Here is a 14,959-nt window from a genome sequence, read left to right as displayed (position 1 = left end):
TTTAAAAAAGAAAATTCAAAAAATAACAGTCTCCTTCAGCCTTTGGGGTAGATGCAAGGACACTGGAGATGCTGCCCCTTGTTTGACTGGAACATCCTTGACCGTGTGTTGCTGGTACATGGGTAGTAAAGGTTTTACCCAAGATAGAGGCAAAGAAGGTCTGCTGTGTCATAACAATGTAGCCTTTGATTTTCCTGAAGGAAAAGTGGGAACAGGAGGTCATAGGTAATATCTAAAGGGCTGGCATGGATGTAACTCAGTGATTTCTCCTCAGTTCCTATGTGTGGCAGAGCTAAACCTTAGGGAGCAAACAACAGCAAGTATGGTGTCTGAGTACAAGTTATTCAAAGGAGCACAAAAGGGGCCCTTGCCAGGAGTCCTTTGATGAGGCTTGGAGTCTGCAACAGGGAGGGGTCAGAGTTTGGCTGAGAGAAATCCCCAGGGCTGGAGGACTAGCCAGATCAATCAAAGGCTTCTTAGGCACTGAGTAGCACAAAGTTGCTGGGCCAGAAAACTCAGCAGTCACTTGGGACCAGATTGAGCTTCCTCCTTTCTGGCCAGAGAGAGGATGCTGCCTACCACCTTGCCAGGTGGCCATCAAGGTTGTTTCTGGGGCTTTGCTTGCTGCCTTCCTTCAGGTAAGAAGGCCAGCCAGTATCTACATCTGAATGCCCTAAGCAGAGCCCCACATGCTTTCTTTGACTCTAGGACGCTCGTGCCTTGTTGAAGAGCTATAGGCAAATGATGAAGACAGTTCTGGATGACGCAAGGCTGGCCAGGTTGCAGCTGGAGGGGGGGGCGCTCCTGACACGCCTCCAGAAGGAAGAATCCTGTGTCGTCATGTCCGAGGACTACAGGTGATCCTGCTGTTGCAATATTGGGCAGGGAGGCCAAGGTAGGGGGTAGAAGAGGTGGAGGCTCCGACTGCAGGAACAATGCTGTTCTCCTTTGGTATGTCCTTTAGAGAAGAACGTACATTACCGTTTATTCTTTAAACTACTCAACTCTGTGAGGATCTCATTAACTCCATGCCACCACAGCTTTCTCAGTCTTCCCTTTCCTCCCAACCCACGTACTCGGTATTTTTGTTTGTGATTCAGTCCTCATTTATTCTCTGCCTTTTCTGCCTTTCACCTAAGCATGGAACAAAGGTCCTTGGGAATCTTTTTTAAGATATTGTCATCATCTTATTCCCAGCCTATTGTGCCTGAGGCAGCCAAAAGGAGCCCTTGGCTGTTCCTTTATTTATTTAAGAGATTTTTATATGAATAAAAGATAAACATGAAAAGGTATATGAAGAAAAGTTAAGAAAAAGAAAAAATGCAAGAAACAGTACAGAGAAAGAAAAAAGAAAAAGATCAAAGAAACAATTTCCAATCTTCTTTACAGCACTTACAAACAAATATATTGTTTCTCCTCCCCTTTAAGATTACATTACATAATTCCCTTCTTTCCATATTCAACCCTTTTTAATCGGCAAATCGAAAAAATCACCCAACTCATTTTTTTCCACTTTCAGCAAAAAATCCATAAAGGGTTTCCAGTCTTTTATAAAAATATCAATTGTTTTATACCTGATCAAGGAGATCAGTTTTGCCATTTCTGCAGATTCTGCCATCTTCACAATCCACTCCTCCAGTGCAGGTATTTCAGTATTTTTCCATCTTTGTGCATACTGTATAGTAGCTTTGCTGCAGTTACCGTATACAAAACTCTCTTAATTATTTATCCATAAGTCCCAATAAGAAAAGCTCTGGTTTCATCTGAGTATTAATTTTTAAAATTCTTTGTATTATCATGTGTATTTGTATCCAATATTTTTTCACTTTTTCAGAAGTCCACCATGCATAGTAAAATGTCCCTTCATGCTTTTTACATTTTCAGCATTGATTAGAAGTATCTTTGTACATCTGACATAATTTCTCTGGTGACATATACCAACTGTACATCATTTGTAAAAGTTCTCTTTTACATTGTAAGACAGTGTGAATTTAAGTCCTTTTAATCACATTTTCTCCCATTGGTCCATCTGTATATTATAACCAAAATTCTTAGCCCATTTTGTCATGCACTCTTTAACTTGTTCTTCTTCCATTTCAAATCTCAACAAAAGTTTGTACATTTTAGCAATCGCATGTTCATCATTTGTACACAATTTAGTTTTAAATTCCATCTTCTATTCCAGTTCCTTTTTATCTATATTAAATCTGTCTCTTAATTGTCCATATGAGAACTGTTGAAAACTAAATCCCTCTGCAGTCAGTTGTTCTCTTGACTTCATCTTTAAGTTCTCCGTGTTCCTGTACTAACAAATCTTGATAAGTTAACCATCTCTCTTTGTCTGTTGTTTCTTTTCTGTGAAATGGTGCTTGTGCTGAAATCAATAAGAGTGTTTTCAGACACAGCCCGGGTTACATCTGTTCCATATTCTTAATACAGCACTTTATCGTACCGTAAAAGGCCATGCTATCCAAACCTCAGGTTGTGTTCTTCTAATTCCAATATTCTCTTATTTCTCAACAGTACCCACTCCAAACCAAACAGCAGGTTGCAAAATACAATTTTAGATCAGACAATCCCAGTCCATCTCTTTCTTTTGCATCTTGGAGAATTTTATATTTAACCCTTGGTTTCTTCCCTTGCCATATAAATCTAGATATATCTTTTTGCCTTTACTTAAAAAATGCATCATTTCTCAGAACTGGCATTGTTTGAAATAAAAACATCATTCTAGGTAATACATTCATTTTTATCACAGAAATTCTTCCAAACAGTGATAATTGTAACTTTTCCCATGTTAACATATGTTTCTTCATTTCATTTCATACCTTAACATAATTATTTTGGAATAACATACAGTTCATATTAATCATGGTGATACCTACATATTTTACTTTCTTCTCAATCTGAAAACAGTTTTTACAATCAATTCTTTTTGATCTTCCATCCTCCTATTTTTTGTTAACATCTTCATTTTCTCATTGATTTTAAATCCAGCCAATGCATCAAATTGCTTTAAATTTTCCATTAATATTTCTATTCCTTCCATGGGATTTTCCCTTAGTTTGCCCTTAGCAAATGCCCTTAGTTTGTATACTTCTTTTTTAATCTTCACCCCAGCTATTCTTTCATCATGTTTTATACCTCTGTTCAAAACTTCAAGGGCCAGAATGAATAACAGTGGTGAAAGCAAGTATCCTTGCCTTGTTCCTTTCTATATTTCACAGGTTTTAGTCAATTCCCCATTAACTGTAATTTGTGCCATTTATGAGGTATATATTGATTTCACCCATGTAATAAATGTTTCCCCAAAATCCATATCTTCCAGAATTTTGAACAGAAATGTCCAGTTCAAATTATCAAATGCTTTCTCTGCATTGAGGAATATCAACACAGCTTGTTTTTCATAATGCTGTTTTAGATATTCTAATATATTAAGAATATTTCTAATTTTATCTCTTAACCTTTTAGGCCAAAAGCCACATTGATCTTCATGAATAAAGTCTTGAAAGACGTTTTTCATCTTTTCAGCTAAAATCATTGTAGCTATTTTATAAGCATTCTTCAGTAAAGATATTGATTGGTAATTTTTGGTAAGACTGGGTCTTGCCCTTCTTTAGGAATTAGTGCTATGTTTGCACCTGTCCAGGTGTCTGTTATCCTTCCATTATCTAGAATAGAATTCATCATTTTTGAAGAAGTTGTAACAGTTCATCTTCAAAATGTTTAGAGTAGGAGGCCAGCAATCCATCTGGGCCAGGCGTTTTCCTTATTTTCATCTTTTTTATCGTTTCACAGACTTCCCTTATTGTTGTAGGTCCAGTCATCATCTGCTTTTGTTTATCTTTTGTCTTTGATAAATTTTGTTCTTTAAATATTCATCCACTTTTGCCAAGGAAATTTCTTCTCCTTTATATAGTTTTGTATAACACTGATGGAATATTCTTTGCATACTTTCATTGTCTATTACCATAGTTTTCCCATTTTATAATTTTAATACCATTTTCTTCTCATTTTCCTTTCTCAATTTATATGCCAACCATTTCCCTTACTTATTTGCTAACTCAAAAGTCTTCTGTTTTGCAAAGTTCATTTTTATTTCCGTTTCCCTTATCATTAATATAGAAAGCTGGCATTGTAAAAGTTTAATTTGCTGTGAGACATTTTTCCTTCCTGGATATCTCCTTAGTTCCTCTTCTTTCATCTTTATCACCATTAAAATCTTTTGCATTTTCTCATGTCTTTTCGATTTACTATTTTGCTGTATAAATTGCCCTCTCATAAAAGACTTTACTGGCATCCCATACTGTCCTTGTGTCAGTACTTTTATTAAGATTGTTCTCAAAAAAATCTTTCAATTTCTTTTTACAGTCCTCCGTTATTGATTCCTTTTGTAGCAAAGTTTCATTAAGTCTCCATCTATAAGTTCTAACTCTCCTCTTGCTTTATATGTTAAAGTCACTAGGTTATGGTCTGAAAAAGTCTTTGCAACATCTCCACTTTGTTAACACATGTGACAAGATTCTTAGAAATCCAAAACATATCTATTCTTGAGAAAATCTGTGTCTTTTAAAGAAGTAAGTATATTCTTTAGAGTCACGATTTTATGTATCCATATATCTATAAATTCAAAGTTATTCATCATTTCAAGAAATATTTTCAGTAATTTGCCTTGCGTTGTTTTAATTCCTTTCACAGAGGTTCTATCTTTTTGTGGGCAAACCACACCATTCCAGTCTCTCAGTAAACACCAATTTTCATATGGCAAGTCTATTAGTTTTTCCATAAGTCCTTTAAAGAATATAGCTTTGTTATCATTTGGGGCATATATTCCCAGTATCATAATCTTGGTTTCATTCAAATTAATTTCAACCCCCACATATCTACCATAATCAGTCATTATCAGTTTTGGTTGTAGTTGTGGGTTGATATATAAAACAACCCCATTTTTCTTACTTGTCCCTGTTGAGATAAATTCTAAAATCAAATATTTTTTGTCCTTTTTTTCTTATATGTGTTTCCTGTAAACAAATTATATCTTGCTTTAACCTTTTTCAAATAATGAAAAATCTTTTTTTTTTTTGCAAAGCATTTGCCCCATTTATATTCCATGTTAGGCATTTACAACCCATATTTATATTGTGAACTTAGAAAACTCTATAGCTGTAGTGCCCAACATAGTAGGCTCTTCCTCAGTCTCTTGCTGTATTTGCTGCATAGCTCCTTTCTTTTGATCCACTTGCATCTCCTCCAATTCCTCTTTAAACCTTTCAAGGAAATCTCTAGCCTTTGGGACTGAGTTAAGTCAAAATCTTTGCTGCTTTAAAGTTAAAATCATCCCTTCCAATTTGTCCCAACAGAATAGTATCTTTTTCTGTTTTAAGTCTGTCAATCAGGAGAGTATACAGGTAGTCCTTGACTTATGATGGAAATTGGGACCGGAATTTCTGTCGCTAAGTAATGCAGTCGTAAAGTACAACCGCATTACTTAGAAATGGCAATCCTGCAGTCCCGGTTGCCGTTGTTAACTGAATCCCACGGTTGTTAGGCAAGGCAACTTCCTGCCAGCTTCCCACAACCAAAGTCATTGGGGAAGCCAGCAGGAAGTTGCAAGCCTGTCCAGGGGTGCACACAAGGCACTGTGCAGGTCAGGGAGAGTGCGTGGGATGCACAAGAGGCACTGTGCTGGTCAGGAAGGGTGCATGGGGGTGCATGAGAGGCTCCTGGTGGGTCAGGGAGGGTGTGTAGGGGTACGACACAGGTCAGGGTGGGTGCACGGGGGTGCATGCATGAGTGGCCAGCACAAGTGCAGAGGGGCTGGGGGAAGGTGCGTGGGCAGGGGAGACTTACCCCATCAACTTGTGATCTTCCCTGCTGGCTTGCCCTTTGACTTTCTGGGGAAGTTGGCATGGAAGGTTGCAAATGGCAATCATGATCACAGGGCGCTTGGCAACCAGTCGTAACCCAGATTGCATGTGATCCTCCCTTCTGTGATTTTTGCTGCTTTGTAATCCAGAAAGGAGAAGTAAAAGTAAAAGAGAGACTTTTTTTTCTTTCTTTTTTTCCCCTCTACATCCTTAACTCTTTAGGCCCATTTGGCACTCTGCATTTCTATAGTCACATGATCTTTCGCAACTTTCCCTTGTCTCGTTGTTTAATGAAACCAACCAATTGTCCTTTTTAGTACGTTTAAACAGTCCTCGTTCCCACGGATGTATGTATTATTTATTTAATTCAAAAGTACTTTAAAAAAAACAATATTCCAAATTTAACTGTCCACTTAATCCATTTTAGAGTTTCTTAATTCAAACTCTTGGCAAGCTTTTTGCTTTTAATTATTTTAAAATCTTTGTAATTATATCTTTGCTTTTTACTTTAATCCAGGTCAAAGGATCACTTTTAATCCAGGTTGAAGGTAGTTTAGTTGCTCTGCTGCTCCAAAGATCTTTGTAGCTTTTTAAATTACTGTAATCCAAACGTGTGTTAGAAAGTGGAGTTTGGGGTAAACCCAGTGTCCTTAAAGCAGGCTCCACATAAGGCTGTGAACGTGGTATTCCTTCCTCGACTCCTGGTGCACTACTCACAAGTCACCTGCAGGTTTCCTCTGGGTCCTGCGGGTTTCTTCACGAAGAGCTGCCTTCCAAACCACAAGTGACCAATCTCTTGCCTTCTCATCTCTACTCTTTGGAGACCTGTTAATCCGTCATTTTCTCTACCTGGAAGTCTGTCCTTGGCTATTCCCATCTTATTGTCAAGCTGCCTTCAACCAAAAGCAAGATTCTCCCTGGGATTCTTGCAATAAGATTTGTTTAAAAGAATAGGATAACATTACAGAAATCTCAGCAACTGGATAGTTTTCACTTTTAGAATCCTGGCTTTTTCAGTCTTTTATGAAAACCTCTGCATAAGCTATGTTAACAGATAAGAGACGAAGGTTGAAGTGACCAGGATGCAAATTTCTCTCAGGCTCTGAACATATCATTACTTCTCCTGACACAGTTTTTTCCCATGGATACAATCTGACATATTTCACTGACTGGCATTTGGCTGGTTCTCCTCACTTTCCAATCCTGCAATTGTATATTCTTTGGGAATTTTTTAATATGCTGAGTTGCTCTGTTCAATGTAATTTTCAAAGTGATTTGAGACCAGAACATCAAAAGCAGATTTAAAGAGAAATACAGTACTGTGCAAAAGTTTTAGGCAGGGATAAAAAAATGCTGTAAAGTAAGAATGCTTTCAAAAATATATATTGTAATTATGTTTAGCAATTTACAAAATGCAAAGTGAGTGAACAGAAGAAAAATCTAAATCAAATTAATATTTGGTGTGACTACCCTTTGGCTTCAAACCAGCATCAATTCTTACTCTTGCACACTTTGTACACTTGCACAAAGCCAGGGATCTTGTAGGATTAGAGTCAGGTGTACGATTAACCAATTATACCAAGCAGGTGCTAATGATCATCAATTTTATGTGTAGGTTGAAACACAGTCATTAACTGAAACAGAAACAGCTGTGTAGGAGGCTTAAAACTGGGTGAGGAACAGCCAAATTCTGCTGCTAAGGTGAGGTTGTGGAAGACAGGTTCATGTCACAGGTCATACACCATGGCAAGACTGAGCACAGCAACAAGACACAAGGTAGTTCTACTGCATCAGCAAGGTCTCTCCCAGGCAACAATTTCAAAGCAGACTGGGGTTTCAAGATGTGCTGTTCGAGCTCTTTTGAAGAAGATGCAGCGGTCGGCCAAGGAAACTTAATGCAGCAGATGGAAGACACATCATGCTTACTTCTCTTTGACATTGGAAGATGTCCAGCAGTGCCATCAGCACAGAACTGGTGGAAACCAGTGGGACCCAGGTACACCCATCTACTGTTTGGAGAAGTCTGGCCAGAAGTGGTCTTCATGGAAGAATTGCGGCCAAAAAGCCATACCTCTGACGTGGAAACAAGGCTAAGCGACTCAACTCTGCATGAAAACATAGGAACTGGGGTGCAGAAAAATGGGAACAGGTGCTCTGGACTGATGAGTCAAAATTTGAAATATTTGGCTGTAGCAGGAGGCAGTTTGTTCGCCGAAGGGCTGGAGAGCAGTACAAGAATGAGTGTCTGCAGGCAACAGTGAAGCATGGTGGAGATTCCTTGCAAGTTTGGGGCTGCATTTCTGCAAATGGAGTTGGAGATTTGGTCAGGATCAATGGTGTCTCAATGCTGAGAAATACAGGCAGATACTTATCCATCATGCCATACCATCAGGGAGGTGTGTGATTGGCCCCAAATTTATTCTGCAGCAGGACAATGACCCCAAACATACAGCCAATGTCCTTAAGAACTTTCTTCAGCGTAAAGAACAAGGAGTCCTGGAAGTGATGGTTTGGCCCCCACAGAGCCCTGATCTCAACATCATTGAGCCTGTCTGGGATTACAAGAAGAGACATAAAGATTTGAGGCAGCCTACATCCACAGGAGATCTGTGGTTAGTTCTCCAAGATCTGTGGTTGGTTCTCCAACAACCTACCTGCCGAGTTCCTTCAAAAACTGTGTTTAAGTATACCTAGAAGAATTGATGCTGTTTTGAAGGCAAAGGGTGGTCACACCAAATTTTGATTTGATTTGGATTTCTCTTCTGTTTGCTCACTTTGCATTTTGTAAATTGATGAACATAAACAATTACAATATATATTTTTGAAAGCATTCTTACTTTACAGCATTTTTTCACCCCTGCCTCAAACTTTTGCACAGTACTGTATATTTTTATTGCCCTCTTATAGATCATGGAGATGAAATTAACACTACCATTCCATCTGGCTATCTTGTGTTGGACCCAGGGGGATTCTTTCTTTTTTTGAAGTCTCTTGGGAGATGTGTGGTTTAAGGATTTAACACTGAACTGGAGTAAGCACGCAGTGATGCAACTCACTGAATTCTGACTAAAGCCTTTTGATGGGGTGTGGGTAGTGACAGGACTCACTGCAATGCTACATTGCATCTCCAAATTGTGCTCTGCCTACAGGGTTCAGACACCCGCCTCAAGTGTGTTCAGCTCTTGAGAAGCCATTTCATGAAGTGTCTGGTATGATCAGAGGTTTTGCCTCTGATGGGTAGGGTGGGGCTGAGCCTATGGCTGAATGTTCCTCCACCAACAAATCAGTGCAGGGAAAAAGGACCCAGGTAGTTATTGTGGGAATCCAAGCTGTTTATCTGTGTGGCCCCACCCCAAATTTTCCTTGGAGTGGCCAGGAACCACTAGAGGCATCCTGTGCTTCCAGTTCCCCCCAGGGCATCAGTTTTGTACCAGGGATCCTAGAACTGTTACTAAGGAATCATTGTATGAAATGAGCATGTGAAAGGACAGACCTGTTCAGTTGGTGAATGTGGGAGAGGGAGAAGATTAGCCATCCCTAGTTCTAGCCTACTTTTTTTTTCTGATCTCCTAGCTTTTGATGTGCAAGGTGATGTGCTCCTTGGCAGCTGAGAGCAGTTCAGTCTTGCTCTGGAAAGAGTCTGGAATGGTCCATGGGCTTCTACTGTCAAAAACAAATTTTAGCCACGTGCTAAATAATTCCAAAAATATATTGGACTTGCCACTAGATTTTTTTTCATGCCTCTCACTAAGATGTGATGGTCAAGATATCTATTCTAAAATCTTTCTTTTTATCATACACTTGATTTGCACACTTCCTGAGAGTGATCTGATCTGCAGGCTTGTCTTCCTTAGCAAGCTCACCATAGATAGTTGGCACCATCTGGAACTTGGTGTCAGAATCCTCGCAATCAATCACTTGTACTGCTAGTTTGCTTGCTTCGTTTCTGCCATTACAAAGAAAGGGAGGAAGGGGGCAAAGAATGGGAATGTGAATCATTAGGTGCAGATGAGCTGTTATCTCACTCTCCGGAATGCCCAAGACTGTACCAACATGAGAACCTGAGGACATCTTTGACATGCGCAAGAGAGATTCCAAGACTGAATGGGGGGGGGTGAAATGGGAGTGAGGTAAAACTAAGTTTCGGCGCGCGCGGGACTCAGTTCCAGCTATGCCCTAGAGCTGTGCACTACTTTCCATTAAATGAACTTTCCTTTGAACCTGCATTGGTTTCAATGAGAGTTGCTTTCGTTGGGAACTGAGCACCGTGGTTCCTACATATAGCTGGAACTGCCCTTTTGGATTTTGCTGGGAACAAAAGTTCACAAAAAATGAGATTATCGAGGTGGAGGTTGGAGCCATTGGTGACATAGTAGATGATCAAGCGTCTGAATTGGAAATGGAGACGTCGAAATCAGTAGCAAAACTGGCAGTGAGACCTAAAGAACAGCTGTTGGGCAGGCAGTGGACTTGATCCCAAGAGTCCGGGAAATTACAAGAATTGGATATTGCCTCTGCCTTCAAAAAGACCCCCAAGCCAAAGTGGTCAATGAGAATTGGCAAGAGAGTAGAGGAGGCTCAAGGTTCAAAGGGGAAGAGAGAGCCAGAACCCCAGGTCGCTGTATTGGAGGGTCGTATGGATAAAGTAGAAGCCAAGCTTGATTCCATGACAGATGAACTGAAGTCATTGAAAAGGATGCTAGAGAAAGTACTGGGTAGCCGAAACCAGGACAGTCAATCCAGGAACTCCCAAATGACTTCTGGGGACAGCGAGGACACAGGTGAGGAATCAGCACCCAGGGGAGGAGAAGAGATGGTTCTCCCAGAAAGGAGCAAGCGAGAGGAAGGAAACCCATTAGGCAGTGGGGGCTGAAGATGAAATTTGGGGAGAACCCAAGTCAGCTGGCATGCTTTCTGACACAAGTGAGAATTTGCATGGAGAGATGTGGCCACTTATTTCAAAATGATGCGGAGAGAGTGGTTTATGTGTCATATTCCCTTGAAGATCAGGCAGCAGAATGGATGGTGGAGATGCATGAGGCTGACATATTTTAACGATTTCATGAGTGCTCTGCACAAGCGCTTCGAGGATCCTTTCGCTGTTACAAGGGCAAAGGCAAGCATCGAGCAAATTAAACAAGATAATCAAACGGTATCAGGTTATGTGTTGGAATTCAGGCAGCTAGCCAGGAAACTCCAAGACTGGCTTGAAGTGTTTAAAATCCAGTGTTTTTGGAAGGGGTTACAACCTGACCTTTTGCAGCACTCTCTGGCCAGAGGACGTAAGGATCGTTGCATTTGGCGCTGAACAAAAACCTCGTGAGACACAAGCTCGGACGAAAGTTAGTTTACTCAAGCGTAATGCATAATGGTTACAGACAAAGCCAGGATTGGCTTGGTGCGGTTTCTTACAGTCTTTTTATAGGGTTCCCCCCTTGACCCGCAGTACCCCTCAGTTCTGCCCCTTGTCCTTGCCCTGGGCTGCCCATCTGTTCGTGGCGATCTTCCTTCCCCTCGCCTCGATGGCAGATTCAGCCAGTTTCTGCTGTGTACTGATCTGCTTCTTTTGTCTCTCCTGCCCTTGCGTTCCTGGGGCTTTTCTTGTGGTGGCTGTTTTAATCTGGGTTTGAATTGCCCACTGGCTGCTGCGCTTCCGGCGTGTCGTGAGCCGGAGTTGCCCCGGGCGCCTGGGAGCCGGCTGCGCTGCAGTGTTGCCGCTTCTAATGGCCCGCCCCCTGCCAGCCGTTAACTTGTGGTTGCATTGTTTACTTGCCCTGATCATCTTTCGCCGGAGGCAGTGAAATTGACCAACAGAACTGTGCTGCTGCACTAGGCTGAATCTGACAGAGGAGACCCCACAACCCTGAGGGAGTGGATCAGCCTTGTGGGGACAGTGGAGACTGATTGTCTATAAAGAGAAAAGGCACGAGCACCCAACCCCCCACAAATTCATCAGACCCCATAGCAAGGAAATCGGGCTGGAGACAAAAGGAAAGCGACCAGGGGAAATGCTCTTGTTTCAAGTGCAGAGAAGAGGGGCATTACGCTGTGAATTGCTCTCAAAACCAACTCCCACAGACCACACTGAGAAGCAAGTAGACAGGAAAGTCCCTGAAGGATCTCAAGCCAGAAAAAAGAGGAACAGCTGCTTCGGGGGTGGAGGAACAGTTTCAAGTCCCATTGATGGTGGACAGCGACTTCTCTGAGGATGAGCATCAGCTGGTGCAAAATTCCAGCTGCCTGCTTTAAAACACGCCCAAAGGCAGCCAGACGATTCGGGGCGTGAAAACCTAATGGTGAGTGGGGCTTGCAAACCCATGACAGTTGGGGTGAGACTGAGGGCATTAAAGACCAACCACAGAGCGGATTTAACTGTGTTAATAGACTCTGGGTGCACATGTTGCTTAATCAACCTGGTTATTATGCATGGACTTGGACTAAAGGTGCGGAAGCTAGAAAACCCTATTCTTTTTACGCAATTGGACAGGTTGTGAGCAGGAGGGGGCCCAGTAGAATTCTATACCGAAGCAATCGAAATGAGAATTGGGACTCACTCAGAAACCTTAAGGTTCCTAGTAGCTCTGATTGCTGGCCATGCTCTAGTACTGGGTCTATCCTGGTTAAAGCAAAGGAATCCCAGTGTGGATTGGAAAGTGGGAAGCCTGACATTTCAGGATGGTGATTACAGTGTCCCGGAGGGAATTTGTACTGACACACCAAGGTCGGTACTAGCGGCAGCGAGTGTGGAGTGTCTGATACAGGGTGGTACCGAAGATGCCTACTCAATTCCAGAACAGTATAGAGACTTAAAAGAGGTGTTTAGTGAAGCAGAGTCAGATCAGCTCCCCCTCACTGAGCAACAGACTGTGCAATTGAAATTGAACCTGGGGCAAAATTTCCTAAACTGAAAATGTATTCTATGATTCCTAAGGAATTGGGAGTGCTGAGAGAATTCATTGATAAAAACATAAAAAGGGGGTTTATACAGCCTGCAAATCACCATTGGTGGTGCCTGTCCTCTTTAGAGAAAAGAAATATGCTTCATTAAGACTGTGCACAAAACATTGGGGTTTAAATGCTGTCTGTAAGGAAAATAAATACCCCCTCCCTTTGATGAAGGACTTGCTAGCCCGTCTGTCGAAAGGGAAGATATTTACCAAGTTGGATTTGAGGGAGGCATATTTCAGAGTGCAGATTAAAGGGGGAGATGAATGAAAGACAGCGTTCAGTTGCCCCCTTGGTTGCTTTCAACATCTGGTAATGCTGTTCAGGTTATCGGGAGCGTCTGGCATGTTCATGCAATTGATAAATGAGGTGCTACACGAATTTTTATATAGGGGAGAGTATATTTGGATGATATTCTAATTTACACAGAAACAATGGAAGAACACGTGGAATTGATGAGGAAAGTACTTGTCAAGTCCACGATGTCCAACTCTCAGTTCTGAAGCATTCTCACGCAACCAGACTTGGTTCAGACAAATACTTCTTTATTAAGGAGTACATGTAGCTTGTAAACAGAACATTGCTAAAACTAGCGCCTTGGGTAAACCTCCCTCTATTTATCCCCCCTCCCCTTATTGCCTGGCGTCGTGATTACTCTTCACCTGTTGTTGACCTCTCTCCTTCCTCCCCCTCCTCCTGGAGCTTCTTCCTGGTTCTTTGGGCCCCAGCTGCCTGGCCAGCAATCAAGCCAGTCTAAATTGCCCATATATGGTTAAGCTGCTTCCCAACTCCCTTTACAACCATTAACAGCCACCCCCCCCCCCCTTAGTTACCAGTGGCAGAAACAAATCAATCCAACTTCCAACGAATGCAATACAATGGAAACCAACAACAGTTGGGTGATGCAGGTTCTGACAGTACTAAAGAAATTACTAAATGCTCAGTTATATGCAAAACTTTCCAAATGTGAATTTTACAAGAATCAAATTGATTACCTGGGATATTGGATATCCAGTAGAGGGATTGAGATGGATCCGGGTAAAGTGCATGATGTGATTAGATGGGAGGTGCCAAAAACTTGCAGGCAGCTACAGAGTTTCCCGGGGTTTGCAAATTTCTACCACCAGTTCATTCCAAACTTTGCTCAAGTAGCCCTCCCTCTCACTGACCTATTCCCAAAAGATAAAAATGATAAGGTAAAAGCTCAAAGACCAGGGGCGCCTTTAAATTGGACAGAAGAATGCCAGTCAGCATTTGAGCAATTAAAGAGACTGTTTACTGCAGAACCAATTTTAAAACATCCCAACCCTGAGAAACCTTTTATAATCCAAGTGGGTGCATCAGATGTGGCTATAGGGGCTGTTTTACTACAAAAGACTGAAAGTGGGGTGTTGCATCCTTCTGCTTACAATCTTGGAAGTTTACTGAGACTGAAAGACGCTGGTTAGTGTAGGAAAAGGAACTCTTTGCAGTGCGGTGGGCGCTAATGACTCAGAGGCATCTGTTGGAGGGGTCATCTCATCCTTTTGAAGTCTGGACTGATCATAAAAATTTAGAGGCTTTAAAGTCTCTGAGGAAATTATCCCCAAAGCAAGTCAGATGGGCTCAGTTTTTCAGTCAGTTCAATTTTATTTTGAAATATATACCAGGGGGAAAAACTTCCTGGCTGATGCGCTTTCTAGGTTACCACAGCACAGCAGCCAGAGAGAAGAAGTAGTCGCCGCCGTTGTTCCATGTCCCCAAACAGGAATGGTAGCTGTTACCAGAGCTCAAGGTAAACAGCAGGAGTGCAAGCCAGAGAGAGATTTCCTGAATGAGTTAAACTGCAAATTACAAATGGATGAGTAGTTTCAGAAGAATAAAGAGTCTTTGACATATAAAAATGGAGCGTGGTGGGTAGGTGGAAAGTAATATGTCCCAGCTGAGTCCAGGAAAATGGTCCTAGAACGAGGCCATGACAGCAAAATAGCAGGTCATTTTGGGTTTGTGAAGACCTTACACCTCTTACGAAGACAATTTTGGTGGCTATTTATGAGGAAAGACATAGCAGAGTATGTAGCTAGCTGCCCAACGTGCTATAGCAAAAAGACAAAGGGGGAAACCAATGGGCCTTTTACAACCAGTAGCGAGCCCTGAGAAACCTTGGA

The 14,959-nt window shown here is 41.6% G+C and overlaps 1 protein-coding gene across 1 annotated transcript in view; it reads left to right on the top strand.

Moving 5' to 3' along the window:
• Positions 1 to 14,959, top strand: part of PLEKHG4 (pleckstrin homology and RhoGEF domain containing G4) — a 98,477-nt gene that overhangs the window by 58,465 nt on the left and 25,053 nt on the right. Inside the window, exon 10 of the mRNA XM_088135467.1 lies at positions 709 to 857. Coding sequence (XP_087991593.1) covers positions 709 to 857 — 149 coding nt within the window. The remainder of the gene's footprint in view (positions 1 to 708; positions 858 to 14,959) is intronic.

Source organism: Python bivittatus, unplaced genomic scaffold, assembly GCF_059951505.1.
Source record: "Python bivittatus isolate LINGU-HERP-01145 unplaced genomic scaffold, Pbiv_v1 ctg000170_np1212, whole genome shotgun sequence".
Classification (NCBI taxonomy): domain Eukaryota; kingdom Metazoa; phylum Chordata; class Lepidosauria; order Squamata; family Pythonidae; genus Python; species Python bivittatus.
Note: the sequence above shows the minus strand (reverse complement) of the source record. Positions and strands in the feature narration are given on the sequence as shown.